General features: G+C 37.4%; 1 protein-coding gene and 2 long non-coding RNA genes across 3 annotated transcripts; 2 read left to right on the plus strand and 1 right to left on the minus strand.

Annotated features, from left to right (window-relative positions):
• Positions 1 to 542: 542 nt before the first annotated feature.
• On the plus strand, positions 543 to 1,684 carry LOC104424913. The gene is made up of 2 exons (XR_005547296.1): positions 543 to 1,185; positions 1,280 to 1,684. It is a non-coding gene; the product is annotated as an uncharacterized LOC104424913 (long non-coding RNA).
• Positions 1,685 to 19,845: 18,161 nt separating this feature from the next.
• Positions 19,846 to 20,542, plus strand: LOC120289732 (glycine-rich protein 1-like). Its single transcript, XM_039305066.1, has 2 exons — positions 19,846 to 20,367; positions 20,459 to 20,542. The coding sequence occupies exons 1-2, from the start codon at positions 19,846 to 19,848 to the stop codon at positions 20,540 to 20,542; spliced, it is 606 nt and encodes a 201-aa protein (XP_039161000.1).
• Positions 20,543 to 20,975: 433 nt separating this feature from the next.
• LOC104441942 lies at positions 20,976 to 21,595 on the minus strand. Its single transcript, XR_725029.3, has 2 exons — positions 21,550 to 21,595; positions 20,976 to 21,401 (listed from the first exon to the last, which is right to left on the minus strand). It is a non-coding gene; the product is annotated as an uncharacterized LOC104441942 (long non-coding RNA).
• Positions 21,596 to 25,490: the final 3,895 nt, after the last annotated feature.

A 25,490-nucleotide genomic window follows, 5' to 3' on the forward strand; every position in this document is an offset into this window, starting at 1 on the left:
TTTAAGAAAAATTGAAACTTTTGTAAGACAAGTGGTGGCCAGACAAGCGGAGGCCAGACAAGACAAGACAAGCAGAGGGCAGAGAGCGGAAGAAGAAGAAGAAGAAGAAGACAGGCTAGAGAGACGGAGAGGACCAGAGAGGTTGGGGAGGGGGAGGGGGAGGGGAAGGCTTCTCTCTCGCTCTCTCTTTTTTAATTTTTTTCCCCTCCTCCCTTATTCTCTCTTTTCTTTGTTTTGGATGTTGTTTACCAAGAATGCGGAAAACGAGGATTGTTTTCTTGCCGTTTTCTTGCCCGTGATCGACAGTAAGAAAGAGAGGAAAGAGAGAGAGCTCCGATCAAGAAAGACGAAAGGAAATCAAGATGAAAAAATGGTCTTTCGCTGATCATGAACACGAGCGCCCTCATTGGTTTTTCTGCACAAATTATATTATTTTCCCTTCTCTATTTAAAAATTTACTGTCATTGATGGACCTGTTGTTACTTTGTTCTCTCTCCTCTTTTATGGAGTAGGCCTGCACGCATTAATGGAATGGCGCTTTCTCTCTCCTCCTTTCTGAAGAACGAATGCCCCCACACTGCAGCTTCACTTCCCTCCTTTCTTTCCTTCTCAATTCAAAATTTTGGGTGAGAATTCGCTTTCTACGTTGCGTTGCTTCTCTGGCCTGCTCCGGGGCTGGGTCATCTCCGCTCTTTGGCCCAAAGCACGTTGCTCCTCCGCCTTGCTCCGGCGCTGGCTCATCTTCGCTCCTTGCCCCACAGCTCGTTGCTTCTTCGGCCTGCGTCGTTGTGTCCCTTCTTCGCCCTGCTCCGGTGTGGTTTCCCAGCGCAAGACGGCGAGGAATGTTCTTGCTGTAAGTCGCAGACTCCAAGCGATAAGAAGTTACAGCTCCCTCCAATTCGGCTTCGGATCGGCTACGTTCGCGGTTCATAATAGCGAGTTGATTCGGCGAATGCTTGCCGCGACCGGCTGCACAAGCTGTTGGTGAAGGAGATGGAGGGGTGGACTGGCATGTGCAGCGACAGAGGTGGAGAAAGCGAGCGGAGGAAGGTGATGGAGGCGTCATGCGGAAAGATGGACAAGGAGGTTAGAGGGAAGGACGTGGACTCGTCAATGAGGATGGCGGATTCGCGAGCAATGTTGTGTCATGGTGACGTGGGCATGCCCTTGTCTGTTGATCACAAGGTGAGCTCTCGCTCCGTGTTTGTTCGTTTCCATTGAAGCTGTGTAGCAGAAGTTTTAGGTGTCTGTATTTGATAGCAGCGTTTACTTGCTGCAGGAGACTATTATTTGAAGCCATACGTGATAGCAGAGCCAAAGATCACGGTAAGCAAGAGAACAGAGTTGGACGACTTCCTCGTGATAACAAGCGATGGGTTATGGGATGCGCTCTCTAATGAGGTTGTTTGCCAAGTCATGAGGAGACACCTCGATGGACATATAAAGAGGAGGTTCCCTGAGGGGCTAAGAGGAAGTAACGCCGCCGAGGCGGCTGCGGTGCTAGCCGAACTGGCCATGGCTCAAGGTAGCCAGGACAACATCAGCGTGATTGCGGTCGAGCTGAAGAAACCAAACTCAAAGAGTCCTTCAAAGTTCTTTATGGCCAGTGTTGGGCTAATCAATGTTCTTGTATAATCTATTGTATTGACTTCAAGTAGGTATTAAAATGCCAGATCCTTCATGTCATTGCTTTGTGGTGTTTATCGTTTATACCATAATGAAAAGAGAAAGTAAAGAGGAGTGCAGGAAATTCATGAACAAAGTCAACATGGGAAGAGCTCTCTCCAGATGAGCAAAAGTAAACTCTAATACAATTAAATTCTTTAAAAACCGAATAGATACAACTGTTTTACAGAATGCTAATCCTAACAAACAAAAAAATTGTTGCAAAGTTTTTTAACAACACAATCACGAGAAGGAAAAGTTCAAGGAATAAAAAGGACTCCGTGAACAATAAGGAAGCCTTTTCTTTTCTCACTTCTCAGCAAACCATGCTTTGTTGTGGCACATCTCAGACTCTCTTTTAATCAGCGAAGTAGAGGGGAAAGAGGATGAGCACTCGTTTTATAATGTCTCTTCACTCCTTTCGTCCTCCAATCCTCGCCCTTATTCAACTTGGAAGCAGGTTCGGACATCATGAAGCAAAGACGAAAATTTTCGAAAAGAAAGAAAGCGAGAACTTTCCAAGACCGTGTCTGACGGGTATGGCTGCACAATCCTTTACATCCCCGAAATCCAGAAAAACTGTGCAATTACTTCTGAAGCTGGAGTATCTTCCTATACCAGAGTGTAGCTTGAGATGGAGATGTCCGCTCGAGGCGAAGCGCGGATGTGCACAATACCAGAGGACACAGATCACCGCCGCCTCCTCCTTCCCCACCACCGCCACCACCGCCGTCAACCTCCCCATCCTCATCAACGTGTCCACCCCCTTCCCTCCAACCTCCTCGTCCATCTTTCCGCATGACGCCTCCATCACCTTCCTCCACTGTGAAGGTAGCCGATCCGAAGCCAAATCGGAGAGAGCTGTAACTTCTTATCACTTGGAGTCTGCGACTTACAGCAAGAACATCCTCGCCGTCTTGCGCTGGGAAACCACACCGGAGCAGGGCGGAGAAGGAACACAACGACGCAGGCCGAAGAAGCAACGAGCTTTGGGGTAGAGAGCGAAGATGAGCCAGCGCCGGAGCAAGGCGGAGGAGCAACGTGCTTTGGGCCAAAGAGCAGAGATGACCCAGCCCCGGAGCAGGCCGGAGAAGCAACGCAACGTAGAGAGCGAATTCTCGCCCAAAATTTTGAATCGAGAAGGAAAGAAAGGAGGGAAGGCAAGCTCTAGCGTGGGGACTTTCGTTCTTCAGAATTGAGGAGAGAGAAAGCGCCATTAATGCATGCAGGCCTACTCCAAAAAAGGAGAGAGTAAAAAAAAAAAAAAATGTCGGTCCCTATACTGCAACAAACTTTCAATCGGCTCAATATTCATAAATGTCCAATCTAGTCCTTCTATTTTTCCTTTTTTTTTTGTTTTTTCTCTCTTCCCTCTGCTGGAGCCGGCGGAGGGAAGCCAGCATCGGGCGAGGGCCGTCCTCGCCCGACACCGGGTGCTCCTCGCCAGCGTCGAGCAAGGAGCTCCTCGCAAGGTTGCTCCCTCGCTAGATCCGCAAGGGAGCCCCTCGCTGGCATCGGGCGAGGGAGCACCCCGACGCCGAGTGAGGGGCACCCGAGGGCGTCGGACGCCGGACCCTCCGCGGCTCCGCTGGCTCCGGAAGGAGGAGAAAAAAAAAAAAAAAAAAAAATTAAAAAGGAAAAAAATAATGAAGGACTAGATTGGATGAATAGTTGAAGGACCAAATTGAGCCGATCAAAAATTCATGGACTAGATTGGACATTTATCAATAGTTCAAGGACTAAATTGAGCCGATTGAAAGTTCAGGGATGAAATTGCACATTAGGCAAAAGTATAGGAACCATTTGTGACATTTTCCCTAAAAAAACAAGAACAGGTCTACCAATGACAGTAAATTTTTAAATAGAAAATGAAAAATAATATATTTTGTGCAGAAAAATCAGTGGAGCCGCTCGTGCTCACGTGGAGCCACGTGTCACTTTCTCATTAGTCGGGAGCACGCTGACTTGACGCTTCAAGACCATCCAATATTTTCCCGGGGAAATCACGCTTTTTGTGGCTTTTCGGAAATTTTTCGAACGACAAAACTCAAATTTAATTTTTAACCCTGTAAATAAATAAAAACTCCAATTTTTGGGGCACAATTTGGGCCATTTTCGAATTTTTTTGCTCATCCAACAAAAGAAATAATCCAAGAATAGAAAATCGGACAAATTTACAAATGAGAAAAAGTAAAAGAAGTTTTATTCAAGGCACATAACTTTATCATTACTATGAGGAGCTAAATTTAGCTCTAGGGAAAAAAAGAAGGATTTATTGGAAAAAAAAAACATAAGGTTGAATTAAACTAATCACTAATCAATACCTTTGTTTAATATTATTGCATCTCTCACGGTATTATTTTTCCAATTGATAAACAAGTTATCTATAATTTAATTTGATAACTATATATATATGTGTGTGTGTGTGTGTGTGTATATGTATGCCAACAACTCTAATAATTCTTTTGTGGCGGTAGTTTATTTCAATATATTTGCTTAATCCAAACAAAAGAATACAAGGGCCATCCATTCACATGCCTGACTTGTAAGGATTAAAGAAGAGCTAAAAGTTGTGAGTATTCATGAAGAAAATTCTAGGTTTGCAAAGGTTGGTAACCAAGCAAACTTGATAAAAAAAATACATCAAAAGAAAAAAAGTCAAAAAGAATGGATATTTAGGAGAAAACTTATAGGATGGAATCTTTTGGGACATTGTTCATTATCTATAATTCCCATTTGAATTATAACCAAATAGATTCACATCATACACATGGAGGCGGCTTCTCAAGTTTTCAAAATCTTTCCACTTCCCCCTTTTTTTTTACGTCACCTACGCGTGGAATAAAAAATAACTATTTAATACTTACATAAAAAGGTTAAAGGTCGGTATAGATTTGCATGCATGGAGTTTAGAATTAATAATTCCAAAAAATCACATTATTTCAAATTTAAAATAAGTATCTTGACGGCGTGATGGATGTATGATATTACTAAAATAGGCAAGCCACCCTCGAAGTTCCTCCTTTCTCTCTCTCGTCCCTCCACTCTCGCGTTCTCTCTTTCTGCTTGGGAGATTCGAGATTCGGAAGACTCTCTAGCCGCAAGCATTTCTGAGCAAATCAAAAGCAAGCAAGCGAATGCATGATTATGTGGACAAAAACATTTAAAAACACCATCGGCCGCGGTGGCTCCGCTGGATAAGACTCTGCTAATCCTCAGCCCAAAGGTGAAGGGTTTGAAATCCAGAGGAGGCGCTAGGTGTATGAAGTGTGAGGGGTGGTGAGTCATCCTACTTACATGTCACTTGGGGATTTACGGCGCGGCTGTCGGCTGCAAGTCGGTTCCTCCAATACCAAAAAAAAAAAAAAACATTTAAAAACCACGTGGCAATTTAATCATTTATTTATTTTATATAAAACAAGTACTTAACTCTCTTACCTAATTCAAATATAGTTGGAATGACGTTTCATTTTAGTTATATTTTCTAACTTTTCCAATCTTATGGTACCTCACTTTTTCTACTTTTTCTATTTGACGATGGTGTTAAGCTTTTCACGACCCTTAAGTTTTATTTTGATTATTATTATAAGCACGAGATATATTTCATTTGAACTTATCTTTGAAGAAGAAGCTGTGAAAATGGGATGGAGGTTTCATTCTTTGCTTGCCCGATTTGTTGTGTGATTAATGTATTAATGTGGAATAGTGATGTTTAATTGTAGGTTTGCCCACATTGACTTTACAAAATCGGTGGTTAATCTCGCGACCCCATCGATGAGGCTTAGACCGAGAGGCCACGGTGATAGTGATGGTTTGACCGTGGCAGGGGAGGTTGGAAGTTGTGGTGGTGGAAGGGGTGATGGAGGTCAGGTGGTTGTGGTACCCAAACCAACAGAGCCACCATTTCACCACCAAAATTAGAGGTAAATTTGCTTTTGAAGATTTACCTATAATCCATCCTAACAACTAAGAAGTAGGAGGCGGGTATATTCATTTAACACTATTAATACTCATTGAAGAGCTTATTTACTTATAGGTAGTTGTATTTTTTTATTAATTTTCTTGTCAATCTTGAAATTACGGGTTCAAAATCAATGGTGTACAATATTATTGATATTTTGCTAATATTGCGAGGCTAGCTCCTCTCCAGCAAATTAGAAAGGTGTTTGGAAAATAAATTGAAAATAGAGGTCCCAAAAAATAGGAAGTTTTGGAGAAGAAAGAAAGAGGAACCCGCGGTTCAAGAAGAGCGAGTGAGGCGGAGCAAGAAATGGCTCCTCCCGCCAAAAGGGAATAGGAGCGAATGACCTTGGACCAAACTCCAATCAGATGTCGACCCCAGAGAGACACGACACTTTAGCACTGCAAATTAAATGAATAAATAAATAGATAAAAAGGGAAGAAGTGACCGTCTTCTTCTCCTTCCCATAAAGAGCGTAAGATGCAGGCATTTGGTCTCTTTTCAAACCACCCCTCAAAACTCGAGAAATTTTTTTTTTTAAAAAGGAAAAAAATATCATGCTTTAGAATAATATTTTACTCTAGTTATAAAAGAAACACAGGTGCATTGGAAGGCTTTAGAAAATGGAAGCTGGGGAGGGAGATAGAGGATTTGGATGGAAAATAATTTTTTTGCTCCTTTTATTTTCCAAAAACAGCACAGCAGCCTTGATAATTTTTATTATGTTGGTCCTCGCATGCATTCATCGCATTTCCTTCTTCCTTTTAAAAAAGCATGAGCTAATTCTATCTTATTAAAAGAGTTTAGGTGTGAAAGAAATTTTTTATATAAATGGAGGAGGGTGTTGTGATTTGTAGGGATGGTGATGGGTCCAACATTTTGATCTTACTCGAACCGCTCCGAAATTGACACCTAAATTTGAAAGAGATTTTGGCCAGGCCAGTACAAATGAAAGAAAATAAATTAAAAGGAAGGAGACTGTGCCTTGGCCGCGCTGATCTTTAACACCTATTGGAATTTGCGTCTTGAAAAATGAAACAAAAAGGAGAAAGAAGTTTCGGTCAAAAAGCAGGGCAATATCCTCCCACAGGTCCCACAGGAGCGGGGAGCACGTGGGTCAAAACAAGATGAAAGAAAGTTAAATTTGACAGCTTTGTACTTTGACTTGAAGGACAAGCTTCGTGAGTCGGACTTCAGGAACGCCTATAAATAAATAAATAAATAACGAAGGAGTGAGCGAGGCGGGGGGACGAGGGCTCGGGAGCGAGGTGGCCACGACGGGACTAAAAAAACTCTCTTTTCTTCGCCCGATCTTATTGGACACTACCGCCTGGGAATATCAGTTTCGAGGCGGAGAGGCCCCACCGCGAAGAACCCTATTCCAGCCGTATCACAAATTAGTTAATAATTTTTAATTTGACTTTTGGTATATTTTCGTCGCCTAATTTTCTGTGAAATCGTAATCTTCTTCCTATCAATGAAATTCTCGATTGATCTTTAAAATTAAGAATTATTTTCCATATCATTTTCGAATTTTAATGAATATGGATAATATTTCTTTTGATATGATTTCTTTATTTTGCTCATTTAAAGAAAACCCATATATATATATATATATATATATACTTGTATTCGTATTTTATTTATTCTGAATTAATCAAAAAAATTGTTTTAGAAACATAAAAAATATCATGCCATCTCACCTAGGTCACATCATCCTGAGGATTGAGGATTTAAAAGTGGCATATATTTAACACTTTTCGTTATTAGATTAGATTATATAATTAATATGGTATGGCTATTATATTAAATTCTCATATTAGATTCATATTCATGGGCATTCGGGCATTCATGCAAATGCAAATTAGCTTCAAATAAGTGAAAATCCAACAAATTTCAAATTTGAAAGATTGACAAATCTTAATAATTTATTTCCTGCTATGTTAACAATTTATTTAAAGTATAGGTAATGATTGTCCAACTTAACTTGATTTTGGCATCCGGTTGGAATTTAGAGTATTCTTATCTCCGAAGTGCCTCTCCCCCTCCGTCTCCCCGTGTAAGCTTATTTAAAAGAAGAAGACGGTCGGTCAAAACCGTGTTGAACAAAAAAAAAAGTATCAAAAACCGCATCTCCCGTCGAACATTTGTGGCGCTGCAAGAGGTTAGTCCTTGCTAGTTTTTCTTTTCCTGATTTTTCAAAAGGTGGAAGTTTCGTTGAGGCATAGAGTCCATGGAAGGCATCTCCAAATTTTGGCAAATTTTGGCAAACGCCTAAATGGGTATCTATATGAGTCTGTGGTAACAAGGTCCAGGCTCTTTATGGAAGCTAGTGCATTACTTTACTTCATATGCACAAAGAAGGTAATTTAATCACAACTTTCTGCTGATATGTTTTGTAGTGGACTGAAATTGTAACTCATCACATGCCTTAATCAAATTTTAGCTAGATCTCTTTTCTGGCTAAGTAAACCACGAGCCACAATATAAGTATTAAGCCAAAGCTCAATTGAGTGATCCAATTACGAGATTGCTGAACTTGTCTCTTTTGAGGAATTGAACCTGTGATGTTGATCCTTTCCTTGAACTTGTTCGTACTTCTTTATGGATAGCATTTCAATCATAGAAAAACATAGTTGACCTTCATCTTAATAACCTTAGCTGGAGATGACTAAACTATCCAATGATGCTCCATTATCATTATCTTCTTTGCATTATTCAAAATTTATGTATGATTAACTTTTTTTATTTTTATGAGAAACTTATGATGAATTATGCTCCTGGGGCTTGCTTGGCATTGGGTATTTACCAAACGTGTAGCTAAGAACTTATTTTACTTCTATCCTAATTAATTATTTTATTTTTTATTTGGCGTGGAGAACAAAATAATTTGGAATGAGTTGGCTTGGATTATTAAAGATCATTTTTTTGAGTTGAAATATATTCTGCTAATATGGCCTTTTGATTATCCATAGGATTATCCATATGAATAGTTTATTATTTTTATTTGATGAATCTCCTAATTAATTATTTTATTTTTTAATTTGATGAATTTATTTTGATTAATAAGTGGACAAAATGTAAAGCAAAGGAGTAACTATTTTGAATTAATTTTTTTTGGGTAAATTTAACTTTGAATTAAGTAAATTTAATAGGGAGACTAAACATAACATGCCATGGCCATGCCCATTCCCATGCCTCCCATTCCCATGCCCTTGCCTCCCATTCCCATGCCCTTGCTGTGCTCAATGTTTAAACTCAAGTTTTTCTAGGAAAAAACAAACTAAATTAAGAGAGTTAACTGAATAGACCATTTTATCTAAAAATAGATATTCATTAACTTTTTCTTTTTTATTCCTCCCTAGCTTAGCTAAGCTATGGGGTCTTGCTTGGGGAAGGAGTTGGTCTAGGTATTACTTTGTTTTGTTTCTACTTCTCTCCCTCATTAATTATTTTATTTTTTATTTGATGAATTTGTTTTGATTAATAAGTGGACAAATATACTTCTCTCCCTAATTAATTATTTTTTTGATGAATTTATTTTGATTAGTAAGTCGAAAAAATTAAACTATTTTAAATTAATTATTTTGGTAAACATGCCCGACCCATTCTTATGTAAAGTATATGTTCTAGAGCCCGTGCCTAGTGTAGTAGAGCATTGGGATTTTCTTTTTCTAAGTAAACAGATTTATTTTGATTTATTTTGATTACTAAGAGACTAAACTAAACACACCATATACCCCATACGTTTTTCATTATCATCATTATCTTCTTTGCATTATTCAAAATTTATTGAAAATTTATGTATGATTAACTTTTTTTTTTTATTTTGAGGAACTCATGATGAATTATGCTTGTGGGCCTTGCTTGGCCTTCCTAAGGTAAGTTACTTAAGTTTGTTACTAAAGAAGAGCATAGGTTTTTTTTTTTTTTTTTTTTTTTTTTTATGAATTTATTTTACTTCTCTCCTAATTAATTGTTTTATTTTTTAATTTTTTTGCATAAATTTAACAAGGAGACTAAACATAACATGCCATGCCCATCCCATTCCAATGCCCGTGTGCAGCGGTGGTGATAATTTTTTTGGGATTTCCTTTTTCTAGGTAAACGGATTTATCTTGATTACTAAGAGACTAATTTTCACTATCATTTGCATTATTCAAAATTTATGATTAATTTTTTTTTATTTCGTGGAAATTATGATGAATTATGGTTGTGGGCTTGCTTGGCATTACTCAAGCTAAGTTACTTAAGTTTTGGAGTATGGATTTTCTTGTAATTATTTTCTTTTGTTTTATTATGCATAGTTTTTCTTAGTAAAGAAGAGTAATGAATAGTTTATTTATTTTTTATTTGATGAATCTCCTAATTAATTTTTTTTTTAATTTGATGAATTTATGTTGATTAATAAGTGGATAAGATGCAAAGCAAAGGAGTAACTATTTTTAATTAATTTTTGGTAAATTTAACAAGGAGACTAAACATAACATGACATGCCATGCCCATTCCGTGCCCAATGTTTAAACTCAAGTTTTTCCAAGGGAAAAACAAACCGTCTAAAAATAGATGTTTGGAGCTTGGATGAGGATTATTAAAGATCATTAACTTATTTTATTTTATTTAGGAACTTAATCAACCCACTTCGGTTGGTTAGCTTAGGTAAGGTTGGTTAGCTTTGCTAAGGTATGCGGGGGTTGCTTAGGGCCGGTGAAGATGGAAATCTTAATTATTTTGTTTTGTTTCAATTGGTACTTTCTTGGCCATTATACTTCTCTCTCTAATTAATTATTTTATTTTTTATTTGATGAATTTATTTTGATTAATAAGTGGACAAAAAGTAAATGAGGGAAGAACTAAACTATTTTGAATTAAAACTAACTCCAGTAAACAATTTATTTTGATTAAACAAGTAAAGGGAAAAAGAAGAGACTAAACTAGATAGAGACCATAGAGTTTTCATGTTTATTTTGATCATCATAATTATCTTCTTTACTTTGATTATTTAAAATTTTTGTACCAGTAACTTTTTTATTTTTGAGGTACTTATCATGAATTTATTTCTCCTTTGTATTAAGTGTAGAGCATTGGATATTTTCAAAATAAGACTAGCACTAACTAATTCAATGATAGTTTCTCATTTTGATTAAACTAGTATTAGTTTTAATTAATTATTTCATTTTTTAATTTGGTGAACTCCAGGGAACAAGTTTGAATTAAATTTTTTGGGTAAATTTAAAAGGGGTGCCTCTAGTACCTAATTAGATAGTATGAGCTAGGGGACAGGCAAAATTGGCAAATTGGATGAAGTGTTTAAGCTAGGATTATGTTAAAATTAGTATTTACTGATTCTTTAAAAAGAAATTTAGGACAGAGAGTGGCAACTCCACGCCGGATGAAAGAGAGGCAAGGGTGACGGTGACCTTCGTGGACCCCACCCTGGGGCGGTGGCTTCGTTTCATGCCGCTACCACGGGAGAAAAGCTTGAAGGTCTTTAAAAAATTATTAAATAATTCTTCTTCTTTTTTAAGTCCAAATGGTCACCTTCATCACCGTACGACACGACGCCCAACTCCGTCATACTTGTGAAACAAAAATTTAATCAATTTGTGTTCTTCTGAGCAGAAAAAAAAAAAACCCCGACTCAAAATTTCTATTTCTGATTCTCAAATACTGAATAATATAATTTTAATTTCTGCATATCATTATATTATTACTTCAAGATGGAGGAGCTGCACTTCACCGGCGACGTGCTGGTCACAAATTCCTCTTCCTTCCTCTCTTGGACTGAGTAATCTGGACTGAGTAATCTGCTTCGTTATCTCACCATGCACTTTAGCAGCTTCTGTAGCTTCAGAACTTGAGAGGATAGGGTCATCATTAATGACAGAGGTTATTGCAAATCTTCCTCCATTTCATCCTCACCGAACATGGGTGCTTGTCATGAGCTTTCTAATTCGCAGAGAGTTCGAGACAGACATAGGAGAACTCCCAATCCACCTAGAACTTGTTACTCCTTCCAACATTCCGTATCCCAATATCAGATAATGAATCTCCACATTAGCACAGGAATGGCTTGGAATCCAGTGATTCTCCACCATCTACATCTGTCCTATGTGCTACAGGACAAGCATTAGTGGAGTGACCAGACTTAACCTAAGAACACGAAACATGTTTGGTTAGGGCAAAATAACTAACATTTGGCGTTCCGCCCAAACAGAACAAAATATTAAAAATCCTATACTTATATGCCAAAAAAGGCTATAAGTTTGAGGTTTTTGTTGTAGAAAAAGTTTTAGAGTACATTTTTTTTTTTGGGATAAATTTCTCCTAAGGTTTAATTTAAGGTAAGGTATAACTTAAGGTTTTTGTTATTTACAAAACCCTCCTAGACACATACTAAAATTAAATATATATTGCCACCGAGAGAGAGGACAAAATATTGTTCCCAGAAATTTTTTGTTCTCCCGTCCACTCTAACCAAAGAGTGAATCGCTCTTTTTTTCAATTATTTAATAAGTTAATATCCTTGAATCCCCACGCTTCAAGTCTTAACCCCACTTTAATCATCCTCAAGGAGATCTTGGGAGAAGCTCTTGAACAAACTAAGGGTAAGAATGTTGAATTGCAATTTTCTTTTTGGAGGTTTAAAACTGGGGTTACAACTCATATATATACTTAAAAAATAAATTTATTCTTAGGCCCTGGGTAGTTAAAAAAGAGTTTTGTCTGGGTAGTTAAAAAAGAGGATAATAGGGTTAGGGTTTTTCTTTCCATAGACAAATTTGAAATTTGGCTATTACTGACGGATTTTTTTTTTTTTTTTTTTTTTTGTTAAGTAGTGTTCAACTCTATCCAACTCTCTATGCAAGCGTCATTTTATCAAATTATTGAAGTTGAATTATGAAGATATGTCACGCCCATCTCCAAATTATTGAAAAAAAATATTAAACTAGTTTCTCCAAGTTTCTCGTGCATATACTTTACTTGAATTGAATTTTCTTGATTAGTCAATCTTTGCAAATAAACTTTATTTATGATTAACAACCAGATAGTGGCATGTTTAACAACAGTTTCTGTGAAATCAACTTCAACTCCCTCTTCTTGATGAACCCTCTAGCCACTAACCAAGCCTTTAATCTGTCAAGACTTCCATCACGTGCTAGCTTAGTTTTAAACACCCATTTACAGCTTGTGACATTCATTTGGTTCATGTTCATGCTGACTTAAGGAGGAACTTTATATTCAGCCAAACATCCATATCTAGGATTTGGCTTTACAATCCCATATTTTAGTGGAGTTTGCATAGGGTGAACAGAGAGTGTACCTTCAGTGTTAGGTGGAGAATTTAGGTGTGAAAAGTTTCAGCTATTTGAATAAGATCTTATTCTGGAGAAGCTGAGTTAGACTTGGGACTCTAAAAGAGATGAATTTTGTGACATTATAACAGGATATGATGTATTGTAATGGCCAGCTTCCAAAATTCCACTATCATGTAAATGTCCTATATGTTCATTTGAGTGATATCTCACTTGTTCTTCACTTGTAGAGTCTAGAAGATTAATTTCTTCTGCCCCACTGCCTAAATTTACCAACATAATTAATTTAAAATAGTTTAATTTTGTCGACTTATTAATCAAAATAAATTCATAAAAAAATAATTAATTAGGGAGAGAAGTACTTTTGTCCACTTATTAATCAAAACAAATTCATCAAATAAAAAAATAAAATAATTGAAGTAGAAACAAAACAAAGTAATACCTTGACCAACTCCTTCCCCAAGCAAGACCCCATAGCTTAGCTAAGCTAGCGGGAGAATAAACAAGAAAAAGTTAATGAACATCTATTTTTAGATAAAATGGTCTATTTAGTTAACTCTCTTAATTTAGTTTGTTTTTCCTAGAAAAACTTGAGTTTAAACATTGGGCAAGCATGGGAATTCCATGGGCATGGGCATGGCATGTTATGTTTAGACTCCTCCTTAAATTTACCCAAAATATTAATTCAAAATAGTTACTCCCTTTGCTTTACATTTTGTCCACTTATTAGTCAAAATAAATAGAATCAAATTCTAAAAAAATTAAAATTCATCAAAAAAAATACTAATTCATTACTCTTCATTTTTACTAACAAAATAAAAACTCAAATAAAAAAAATAAACTGTTCATACTGAAACAAAAGAAAATAATTATTGGAAAATCCAAATGCTCCATACTTAAGTAACTTACCTTGAGTAAGGCCAAGCAAGCCCAAGCCACACGAGCATAATTCATCAAAAGTTCCTCAAAATAAAAATAAGAAAGTTAATCATACATAAATTTTGAATAATGAATAATGGATAATGAAAATTAGCCTCTTAGTAATCAAAATAAATCTTTTTACTCAGAAAAAACATTGGGCACGGCTCTACTTAGAACATAAGTATTATTCGGCATGGGCATGTTTAGTCTCCTTAAATTTACCCAAAAATTAATTTTTATTTTCTCCATTTATTAGTCAAAATAAATAAATCAAATAAAAAATTAAAATAATTTAAAAATAATTAATTAGGGAGAGAAGTATAATGGCTTTAAAGAGAAAGTATGAAACAAAACCTACTCCTTATCCAACTCCAAGCAAGCCCCACATAGCTTAGCTAAGCTAACCACAGCTAAGCTAACCACTTCCGGAGAAATAAGTGGATTAAGTTCCTTAAAAAAAATTAATGATCTTTAATAATTGATCATCTCTATTTAGTTTAGTCTCCTAATTTAGTTTGTTTTTCCCTGGAAAAACCTGAGTTAAAAACTTAAGTTTAAACATTGGGCACCCTACCGGCATTGGAATGGGCATGATGGCATGTTATGTTAAATTTACCCAAAAATTAATTCAAAATAAATTCATCAAATTAAAAAATAAAATAATTAATTAGGAGAGAAGTAAAATAAATTCATCAAAAAAAAAAAAAAAAGCTATGCTCTTCTTTACTAACAAAAACTATGCATAATGAAACAAAAGAAAATAATTATGGGAAAATCCAAATGCTCGAACTTAAGTAACTTACCTTAGGAATGCCAAGTAACCCCCACAAGCATTTCCTCGAAAAAAAAATAAAAAATTTAATCATACATAAATTTTGAATAAATTTTGAATAATGAATGATGATAATGAAAATTAATCTTTTAGTAATCAAAATAAATATGTTTACTTAGAAAAAAAGGACTTTAGTCTCCTTAAATTTACCCAAAAAATTTATTCAAAATAAATTCATAAAAAAAAAAATAAAATAATTAATAAGGAGAGAAGTATAATGGCCAGAAAGTATCAATTGAAACAAAACAAAATAATAATTATGAGATTTCCGTACCTTGACCAAATCCCTTCCCAAGCAAGACCCGCATAGCTTAGCTAAGCTAACCAACCGAAGTGGGAGAAATAAGTGGATTAAGTTCCTAAAAAAAATTTAATAATCATCCAAGCTTCTGGTCTATTTAGTTAACTCTATTAAATTAGTTTGTTTTTCGCTAGAAAAACTTGAGTTTAAATATTAGGCACCGCACGGGCATGGGATGGGAGGCATGGGAATGGGCATGGCCATGGCATGTTATTTTTAGTCTCCTTGTTAAATTTACCCAAAAATTTAATTCAAAATAGTTACTCCTTTGCTTTACATTTTGTCCACTTATTGATCAAAATAAATTCATCAAATTAAAAAAAATAATTAATTAGGAGATTCATCAAATAAAAATAATAAGTATTCATTACTCTTCTTTACTAACAAAAACTATGCATAATGAAACAAAATAAAATAATGGGATATGTGCAACACAAGTCCTAAAACTTACAAGGAAAGTGCAATTTAGTCCTAAAACTTACAAAAAGTGCAATCGAGTCCTAAAACTTGTCAAATTAGTTCAATTGAGTCCTAAAGTTAACGCCGTCAAACTGAGTAACGGAAAATGCTGACGTGGCGCTGACGTAGCATTTTAAATGATTTTTTATTATACACGTGGCTTTTAACATTATTTTTTATTAAAAAAATTTAAAAATTAGATTTAAAACTAAAAATGAAAAACTAAAATTTAATTAAAAAACAAAACTGTTAAAAAATTAAGAAAATGGCACCAGCGGGCATTTCCACCGCAGCCGCCGCCCATCGCCGGAGGGGCCGGCGACGGTCGCCGGCCCGGGCGAGGCCTCGCCGGCCTCGGGTGAGGCCCGACCGCCCCGCCAGTCGGGCGAGGACACCCAGATCTGGGCACGCCGGCCCTCACGGGGGCCGGCGACCCCGCCCTCCCTGCGGGAGGCCTCGCCGCCCTCGCCCGGGGTCGGCGATGCTCGCCCAGATCTGGGCACGCCGATTCAGCTCCGTCGCACTCCCGACGCTGTCCAGATCTGAGTGAGTGGGTTCCGGAGGGCAGGAGTTCCGTCACCGTCGCTGCACCGGATTGCTGCCGAGTCGTGCCGCCGTAGCCCCGACGCCGTCCCTAGCAAACCAGCCGTGACCCTTTGCGGTGCCGGGCTGCTACCGTTCGTTCTCCGACGTCCTACGTTGACCCCTAACGCCATTGCTGCACCGGACTACCGTCGTCGCCCAACCGCCACCGACGACTCCACCCGATCCAGCGTCGGGGACGCCAGATCCGGGCGAGCATCGCCGACCCTAGATCTGGGCCGGCGTGCCCAGATTTGGGCGTCCTCGCCCGACAGCGGGGTGGCGGCCCTCGCCGGGGCCGGCGAGGCCTCTCCCGGCGAGGCGCAGGCCACCCCGCCCAGACCGGCGACCGTCGCCAGCCACTCCGGCGATGGGCGGCGGCGGAAGCACCACCGGTGCCTTTTTATTTTTTTGCACAGTTTTGTTTTTTAAAAGAAATTTATCTTTATCTTTTCTGTTTTTAAATCTAATTTAGACAAGAATAAAAATAATGTTAAAAGCCACGTGTATAATAAAAAATCATTTAAAATGCTACGTCAGCGCCATGTCAGCATTTTCCGTTACTTAGTTTGACGGCGTTAACTTTAGGACTCAATTGAACCAATTTGACAAGTTTTAGTACTCGATTGCACTTTTTGTAAGTTTTAGGACTAAATTGCACTTTCCTTGTAAGTTTTAGGACTTGTGTTGCACATATCCCTAAAATAATTATGGGAAAATCCAAATGCTCCAAACTTAAGTCAAGCCATAACTTCCTCAAAATAAAAATAAAAAGGTTAATCATACATAAATTTTGAATAATGCAAACAAGATAATGATGATAATGAAAATTAGTCTCTTAGTAATCAAAATAAATCAAAATAAATCTGTTTACTTAGAAAAAGGAAATCCAATGCTCTACTTAGAACATTGGCACCCTCTACTTAGAACATAAGTAACATAACGGGCATGTTTAATCTCCTTAAATTTACCCAAAAAAATTAATTCAAAATTATTTATTTTCTCTGCTTATTAATAAAATAAATTCATCAAATAAAAAAATAAAATAATTAATTAGGGAGAGAAGTAGAATGGCTTTAAAGAGAAAGTATGAAACAAAACAAAATAATAATTATGACATTTCCGTACCTTCTCGACAACTCCTTATCCGACTCCAAGCAAGCCCAAGCAAGCCGCATAGCTAAGCCGCATAGTTACTCCTTTGCTTTACATTTTGTCCACTTATTGATCAAAATAAATTCATCAAATTAATAAAATAAAATAATTAATTAGGAGATTCATCAAATAAAAATAATAACTATTCATTACTCTTCTTTACTAACAAAAACTATGCATAATGAAACAAAAGAAAATAATTATGGGAAAATCCAAATGCTCCAAACTTAAGTAACTTACCTTGAGGAAGGCCAAGCAAGCCCCAGGAGCATAATTCATCATAAGTTTCTCATAAAAAATTAAAAGTTAATCATACATAAATTTTGAATAATGCAAAGAAGATAATGATAATGAAAATAAATAGGGAAAAATACCAAAAATAGTCGTAAACCTTTTTTGCACCGATGCAGTTAGTCCTAAACTTTTTTAATTAGACCAATTTAGTCCTAAACCTTTTTACATTAGTACCTATTGGCTAAGACAAATTTTATAATTTTTATATTTTTCAGATTTGTTAAATTATTATTTTTCTTTTTTTCTCTTTTTTTTTTTTCTTTTTATTTTCTCCTTATCCTAGGTCACTTTGGCGGACCAACCATCCCTGCGCCCCTCGCAGCTCGCCAGCCAAAGGATAAGGAGAAAAGAAAAAAAAAAAAAAGAGAGAAAAAAAGGAAAAAAAATAATTAAAAAATCTGAAAAAATATAAAAATTATAAAATTTGTCCACATGACGCCACATAATAAGACCGCCGGTGGCCACGTGAGCAATTTTTGTCTTAAATTAGCTGGATGGACTACTGAAGTTTAGGACTAAATTGGTTTAATTCAAAAGTTTAGAATTGACTATTTTGGTACTTTTCCCAAAATAAATCTGTGTATTGGTGTATTTAGTTTTGTCTCTTAGTAATCAAGATAAATCTGTTTACTTAGCTAAGGTAGAAAAATGTTGAGCAAGGAAAATAAATAAGGACTTTCACCAAACCACTATCCCTCAGATTATTTTTGAGGGAAGGGGTTAAGCAAGAGGCTGCAGGACTACAGCAGCAGAACTTAGCAAGGATAAATGAGATGGCATTAAGGTGAAAACAAACCTCATTCAACTCTTCAACCTTTTGCTTCCTCAAGCAATGCAAGAAGTCAAGAAGAATTTGCATATGTCTCTCGGCTTCCTCTTGTTCCATTTTTCTTCTTCTTCTGCAAGAAACACGATAAGGCTATCTAGCTCCTCGATTGACACTAGACAACCCTATGGATAATCAAAAGGCCATATTAACAAAATATATTTCAACTCAAAAACAACCAACACAGTCCAAATTATTTTGTTCTCCACGGCTACTTAGCCTGGAGCATCATTGGATAGCATCTCTAGGTTATTAAGATTGAAGGTCAACTGTATTTTTCTATGATTGAAATGGTATCCATAAAGAAGTACGAACAAGTTCAAAGGAAAGGATCAACATCTAATACTTAATACTTATAAATCCATAAGATCTGTGGCTCATGGTTTACTTAGCTAAGGTAGAAAAATGTTGAGCAAGAAAATAAATAAGGAAGAGAGATCTATCTAAAATTTGATTAAGGCATGTGTTAAAGTCATGGGTTACAACTTCCGTGCACTATAATTGTCGCAACCTATTTTTCGCCTAAAACAAGTTTAATAGACTACTAAGTTTTTATACTAAGTTTTTAAACTTAGCTCAGGCTCCCTTCATAGGAATTCACGACTTAAAGTTCAAATATTTAACATGCAAAAAATTATTAACTAGAAGTCGTTCCTAATCGACTAATTGAGTTTATTACTATCATGCACATGCAAATGTAGTCACCACATGAGTCCTCATTCATTATTAAAGAATAAATTGCATCACATCAATCATTTTTTTTTTAGAATTCTTTTATAAAAATGCATTTTTAAACTAAATGACTTAATCTTATTAATATGCAAATTCTAATTAAATGGGTCTATTCTGATTAAATAATCGTATTATGCAAACTAGTTAACATGCACATGGTATTTTTGGATTTTTATATTGAAATTCAAAATTTATAAAGATTAATCTATCTAAAAAGGGATAATTTTCTAATTTATTCCAAGGATTAATTTGACTTAAACCCTATCCTATCTTAAAAAATTATTTTTTTGGAAAAATGAGATAATTAAAATGTGCGATCATTATCTAAAAATAAAAAAATTAATTTAGGTCCAACCCTAACTTATTTCTAAAAGTGCCCTAAAAATGTAATCCTAATTTACTAAACCTACATGTCTAATTTACCTATATGCCCATGCAGAATTTTGATTTTTTTGATTTTCTGATTTTTTTAAGATAAGTAATTATTAAATAAATATTAAATCTAAACTATCAATAAAATAAAAATAAAGGATTACAATAATTTGGACAAAATCCTAACGGATAATGCCTACAAAATACAAAATGCACAAATATTAACATTCAATATTACAATTCAAATAATTAAACTAAAAAAATGCTATCAAATAAAATAAACAGAAAAGTAACATAAAAATAAAGATAAAAAAAAAAAAAAACTGAACTACAAAAATAAAAAAGAACAAAAACTACCTAAAGGGGGGAAGTAAACCGACGGTGGACGGTGCTGGGCAATCGTCGGAGCTCCGGCGGGAGCGGTTGCAGATGAACGGCAGCGGCTCGAGCTCGGGGCAGCGGAGATCGGTGGAGCAAGGGCACGGCGCGGCGTCTGGCGGGGCTGGCGGGGATCACAGTGGCACGGGGGCCGACAGTGTTCGGGTGTTCGCGTTGGGCGCGCAAGCAGAGGCTGGCGGGCGCGACGGGGCCGAGCAGGATGCTAAGGCGGTGGCGAGCAACGGGCCGGACTCAGCGACGGGTGGGTCGCAGGTTGCAGAGGCGCGGCGGCGTCGGACTCCGAGCGGTGATGCGGCTGCAGGCGAAGCAGGGGGTCGGTGCAGGTTGCTGCAGCGGGCGGTCAAGGCGGAGCGGCGAAGGCGTCGAGTGGGCTGGCGGAGGTGTCGGGTCGCCGCAGCTGTAGCAAGGACAACAAGCGGCGGTGCTGGTGCGGTGGCCAGCGGGAGGAGCGAGGGGCGGTGCCGCGCGGCGTCCGGCGTGGGGGGTGACCGGCGAATCGCTGGTGAAGCGACAGTGGACAGCGAAGAGAGTGCTGCACGAAGGAGAAGAACAGTGCACTGTTCTGTTTTTTTTTTTTTTTTTACTCTTACCTCTCACGTCACTTCTTTCTATCTCTTTTCTGACTTTTTTCTTTTCTTGTCAGAGAAAGAAAAGAGAAAAAGCTTTCTTTTTGACCAAGACAGACGGGTGCGTTTGGTTCAACTTTTGGGAAAAGCCTTTGAGATAATGCAAAGACCTTTAGCCTAAAGAGGTTTGGTAAAATGCAAAGACTGTTTGGTAAACTATAATTCAAAAATGCCTTGGAAAGTGGCTTTGGGGAAATGTTGTTTGGTAAACATATATTTGGAAAGTCATTTACTATGACCAATTTAAGTTTTTTTTTTTTTTTTTTTTAAATTGAAGAAAAAACAATGGTTGTAACTTTTATATTTGCGTGTTAAGAATAACGTATTAAAGACATTAACAAATTTACAAACCAAAAAATACATTAAGGTAGATTTTTCGCAATTAAAAAGAAAGTAATTTTATTATAATAAGCACGGCCACATATATTTTGAGGAAAAAAAATGTTATCCTTAAATATTTCATGCACATTCTTGGACGATTCCAAGGGATAGCAACCGCCAACATTCTCATGTCATCATCTAACAGGAAACGGATGCTCGAAAAATCACATTTATGCATTAATCGATGTGCAACAACATAAGTGTTTAACATACATCAACATATTAGTTTGAAAAATAAAAGCCACAATCTTTAGTACAATTGACATGCATCAACCCATATGTCTTAGGAGCAATCCCTCATAAAAAAAAGCACCAATCAAGTAGAAACCAACATGTTTTAGCAATGGTCACTATACAATAGTGTTACTCAGTACAACCACATTTAATGTCTGTCTCACTTTTTCTGTTTCGAGACTTCAACTTGCATATTGTTGTTCGTGTTCACCATATGCTCAATCCTTTCCACTTTCCAGCAACATATTGCGCAGAGACTTGAACTAGTGGTGAGTTGATACCTTGAAGAGCCATCCAAGCAATTTCCTTCTCCCATCTTTCTTTAATCCCACCAAGCAAAAGAATCTTTCCAATAACATTAGATCCAGTTAGACTAGTATCGAATCTAAAAATACAGCCTTATCATCATTTTCATATTGCATCAGAGGCTCATAAATTTGCTGTAGGATGACTGCCTAAAAGGTATAGGTTAATATTCTCGGTGATATATTACAGCTTGATGTGATAGCATTTTGATTGTAATGCCAAGGAATGGGTCTACGAACAACAACACCAGCATCATGAACAGGGAAGGGAACCAAATTTTGGTATTGAATGCATCTGCGCAGACCACTAGTTTTATCCCAAGAGATGTGGTGCTTCAAGCACCAGCGTAAACAGGCCACGACCTCCACCCCAAATACTCCGGAAATCCTATTTAAAAATCAAACCATGGTCAGCAATGGAAAGAGAGCCGCACAAGAGAACAGGTAACATTTGAAATAACAGAGGAACTATCTGTCCTTTCAGCACTTTCCTCAACGAGTTCTCACTCGTGATCCTCCATGAGGAGGTCCTGCATATTAATAATAACCCCAAAGGCTGATGCATGCTCAACTACAAAAGCAATATGAAGATTGAGAATGGATGGAGATCCATGAAACATTGATTTCGATGAGGAAAATGTGAGGGCTTTGAGGATTTGGGAACGAGTCAATTACGACGTAAAAAAACAAAAATGCACACATTGATGTTAGAAAAAGTTGCACAGGAACGCAACATGCAAAAATTGTATTACTTTAACGACCTCAAAGACCTCTTCAACAAGCTTTCCAGCATCAATCTGAATAAAAGCCAATATAGATAAATAATTAAATGAAATAAGATCGGGCAAATAAATGTACAGAATTTCAACATATTTAGAGATTTCCTCACCATTCGACTTTTCCTTAGAATTGTAATACTCAATAACTAAAAGGCTAGACTCGAGAACACCTTAAACATTTTCTTTATTGTTTCTATATTGTCATCTTCTCTTCCCTTCAAAACCAGTAAGAAATAGTGGAAAAATATCAACAGCTCAATAAAAATGGTAGCACAGATCCTATTTAACTTCGAGGAAAGATCAAGATAACAACTTATTTCTACGAGACAACATAAAATTAATAATAAGCTCATAAAGGGAACTGAACTAATCGATTCAAATCAACTCACGTGAGCCGTGGTAAGCAATTCACAAGAAGCCACCCCCAGCTTTGAGCCAAACCATTCCACCATACTTTTCCTATACGGATCCCGCGAATGCTCCGACTCAAATACGCTCTAATCAGCAAGCTCAGCCCAGAATTTCCCCCAACTTTTTCAAGAATTTCAAAGCACGCGAACCTAATCGAAAAGGAAAATGGGAAAACTTGGAATGCTGGGTGGTGAGAGAGTCCAACCTGTGAGCAATCAGAGAGATAGGGAACTCTTGCTGTAATTTGTGACTCCAACCCGATTGGCGACACACCAGAGAGAGAGGGGGGGTTCGGCCAGTCGTCGTTACACGCCAGGTGCGGTGATGCCGGGGTCCCGCGACCTCGATGAGCCTCACAGCAATAGATCTAGGCGATGATGCAACTGTCGACTAGGCGACTGGCGACGACCATCGATCAAGTGGCCGGAGGTGACCAGGTGAGCAATGTCACTGGCTGATCAACGTTCGTGCAGCGAATAACAGAGGCGAGAGGGCTGTGTTTCGTTAGACAAGCGATCGAGTGAAGAGAGGCGAGGGAAGAGAGACGCGAGAAGAGAGGAGACGCGAGGCGAGGGAAGAGAGAGGCGAGGGATTAGGGTTTTGACATTAAAAAGGGGTAAATGTGGAATTATGGTTAACGAGTGAGGGTAAGATTGGAAATTCAAAAAATTCATTAACTGAGGTACTGTTGCATGCCGAGAATGCCAGAAAGCCAAAGCAGGGGAGAGGGAGCCTTGAGCTAAGGGCCTTTACAAGGCCTTACAAATGCTAGCATTTCCCAAATGGGCTCCCAAAAATAATTGTCAAACACACTTGCCTTCGCCCAAGGGGCTTTAGACGTCCAAAGGACTTTGCAAAGTTGTTCCCAAACGCAGCCGAAGCCTTCTTGCAAAAATTCCTTATTTTCTTTGAATTTTCTCACTCCCGAAACTTTGTGCTCTCAATTTTCCGAAAACCCCCCCTCGCATCCGTATGGATCCACTTATTTTATAGTAATTTCTAGACGGCCGCTCTATATGGCATTTCTCGAATTTCTCTGTAAATTTTCAGATTTCTTCCATTTTGCAAAAAATTATTACCCTTTATCCACCCGAAATATCCAAATTTTAATTTTCCCCGCATAATTCAATCAAATCAATTTCCCCTATTTTCAAAAATACAATTTGATTTTTCTAAAATTAGGTGTCAACATGCGTGTCCTGTGCATAAAAAAGAAAGGGCCTACATGTTTTTGTTTTTTATTTCTGTTCTTGAACACTTTTTTTGTTCAGGAACAAAAAAAGAACAAAAAACGCGTTTGGTTGCGTTTCTGTTTTTTTTTTGTTTTTTTGTTCCCGGAACAAAAAAAAGAAACAAAAATTTTTACTTCTTGTTTCAAAAACAAAAATGAAGAAACGTTTCTCTTCTCTCTCTTCTTCTTTTTTCTTCTTTTTTCTTTTGCCGGTCGCCGGCCCTCGACCATGGCCGACGACCGGCCGTCGAGGGCCGGCGACGCCGTCGAGGGCCGGCGAGGCCGAGCCTCGAGCTCGCCCAGATCCGGCAAGCCCGAGCTCGCCTAGATCCGGCGAGCCCGAGCCTTGCCGGGGCCGGCAATGCTCGGCCTCGTCGGGGCCGGCAATGCTCGGCCTCGCCGGGGTTGGCGAGCCTCGCCGTGGCGGGCGAGTCTGCCGGCCCCATCGGCCGGTCGCCGGCCTCCGGCGACCGGCCGAAAAAGAAAAAAATAAAAAAGAAAGAAAAAAATAAAAATTAAAAGAAACAAAAAAAGAATAAAATTTACCAAACGTGTTTCTATTATTTTTTTATTCCTGGAACAAACGTTACTAAACGCGTTCTTTTGTTCAAAAACCGTTCCCGGAACATAAACACTTTTTATTTATTTATGTTCTCGGGAACAAAAAGGAACAGAAATAAAAACATGCGCACCCAAAGTGTCCGGTGAGAATTTCAAGTTAGAAATGCCCTCTCGCTAAGTTATTATTTGCTAGGAGCAATGAAGTAAAGTAATGCAGTAGAGCTAGAAAGTGAAAAATAATAGTTGCTCATATACATACCCATTTGGAGATGGCTTCCATCCACTCTCTATCCGACTCTCTATGCGTGAATGAAACTTCCACCTTTTAAAAAATTACGAAAAGAAAAACCAGTTGCAGAGCGCCACAAATGTTGGAGATGCAGTTTTTGATACTTGCCGAGCAGAAGTCTTCTTCAATAGCTGCAAATGAGCTGGAGGGATACCATTAAATAAGCTTACACTGGAGACGCAATACTCTAAATCAACTTGGACACCCGATGCAATTGGGCAACCATTACCTATACTTTAAATAAATTGTTAACATAGCAGGAAATATTTATCTTAAAGCAATCAATCTCTACTTAGCTAGAAAATCATGAGTAATTGTGTATGTGATTGGCAATTTGTTGGATTTTCACATGAATCTAATATGAGAATTTAATATAATAGCCATACCATATTAATTATATAATCAAATCTAAGAGAAAGTGTTATATCCTATATGCCACTTTTAAATCCCGAGGATGCTATGACCTAGGTGAGATGGCATGATATTTTTTATGTTTCTAAGACAATTTTTTTGATTAATTCGGAATAAATAAAATACGTAATTTGACATGGAATACAAGTATATACACACACACACACACACACACACACATATATATATATATATATATATATATATATATATATGGGTTTTCTTTAAATGAGCAAAATCAAGCAAAGAAATCATATCACAAGAAATATTATCCATATTCATTAAAATTCAGAAATTAATTTTAAAGATCAATCAACAAGATTACGATTTCACAAAAATAAAAATAAAATAAAATTAGGCGACGAAAAAATACCAAAGTCAAGTTAAAAATTATTAACTAATTTGTGATACCGCTCGAATAGGGCTCTCCAACTTCCAAAAATGGAG

The sequence above is a fragment of the Eucalyptus grandis genome, chromosome 11 (genome assembly GCF_016545825.1).
Source record: "Eucalyptus grandis isolate ANBG69807.140 chromosome 11, ASM1654582v1, whole genome shotgun sequence".
Lineage (NCBI taxonomy): Eukaryota > Viridiplantae > Streptophyta > Magnoliopsida > Myrtales > Myrtaceae > Eucalyptus > Eucalyptus grandis.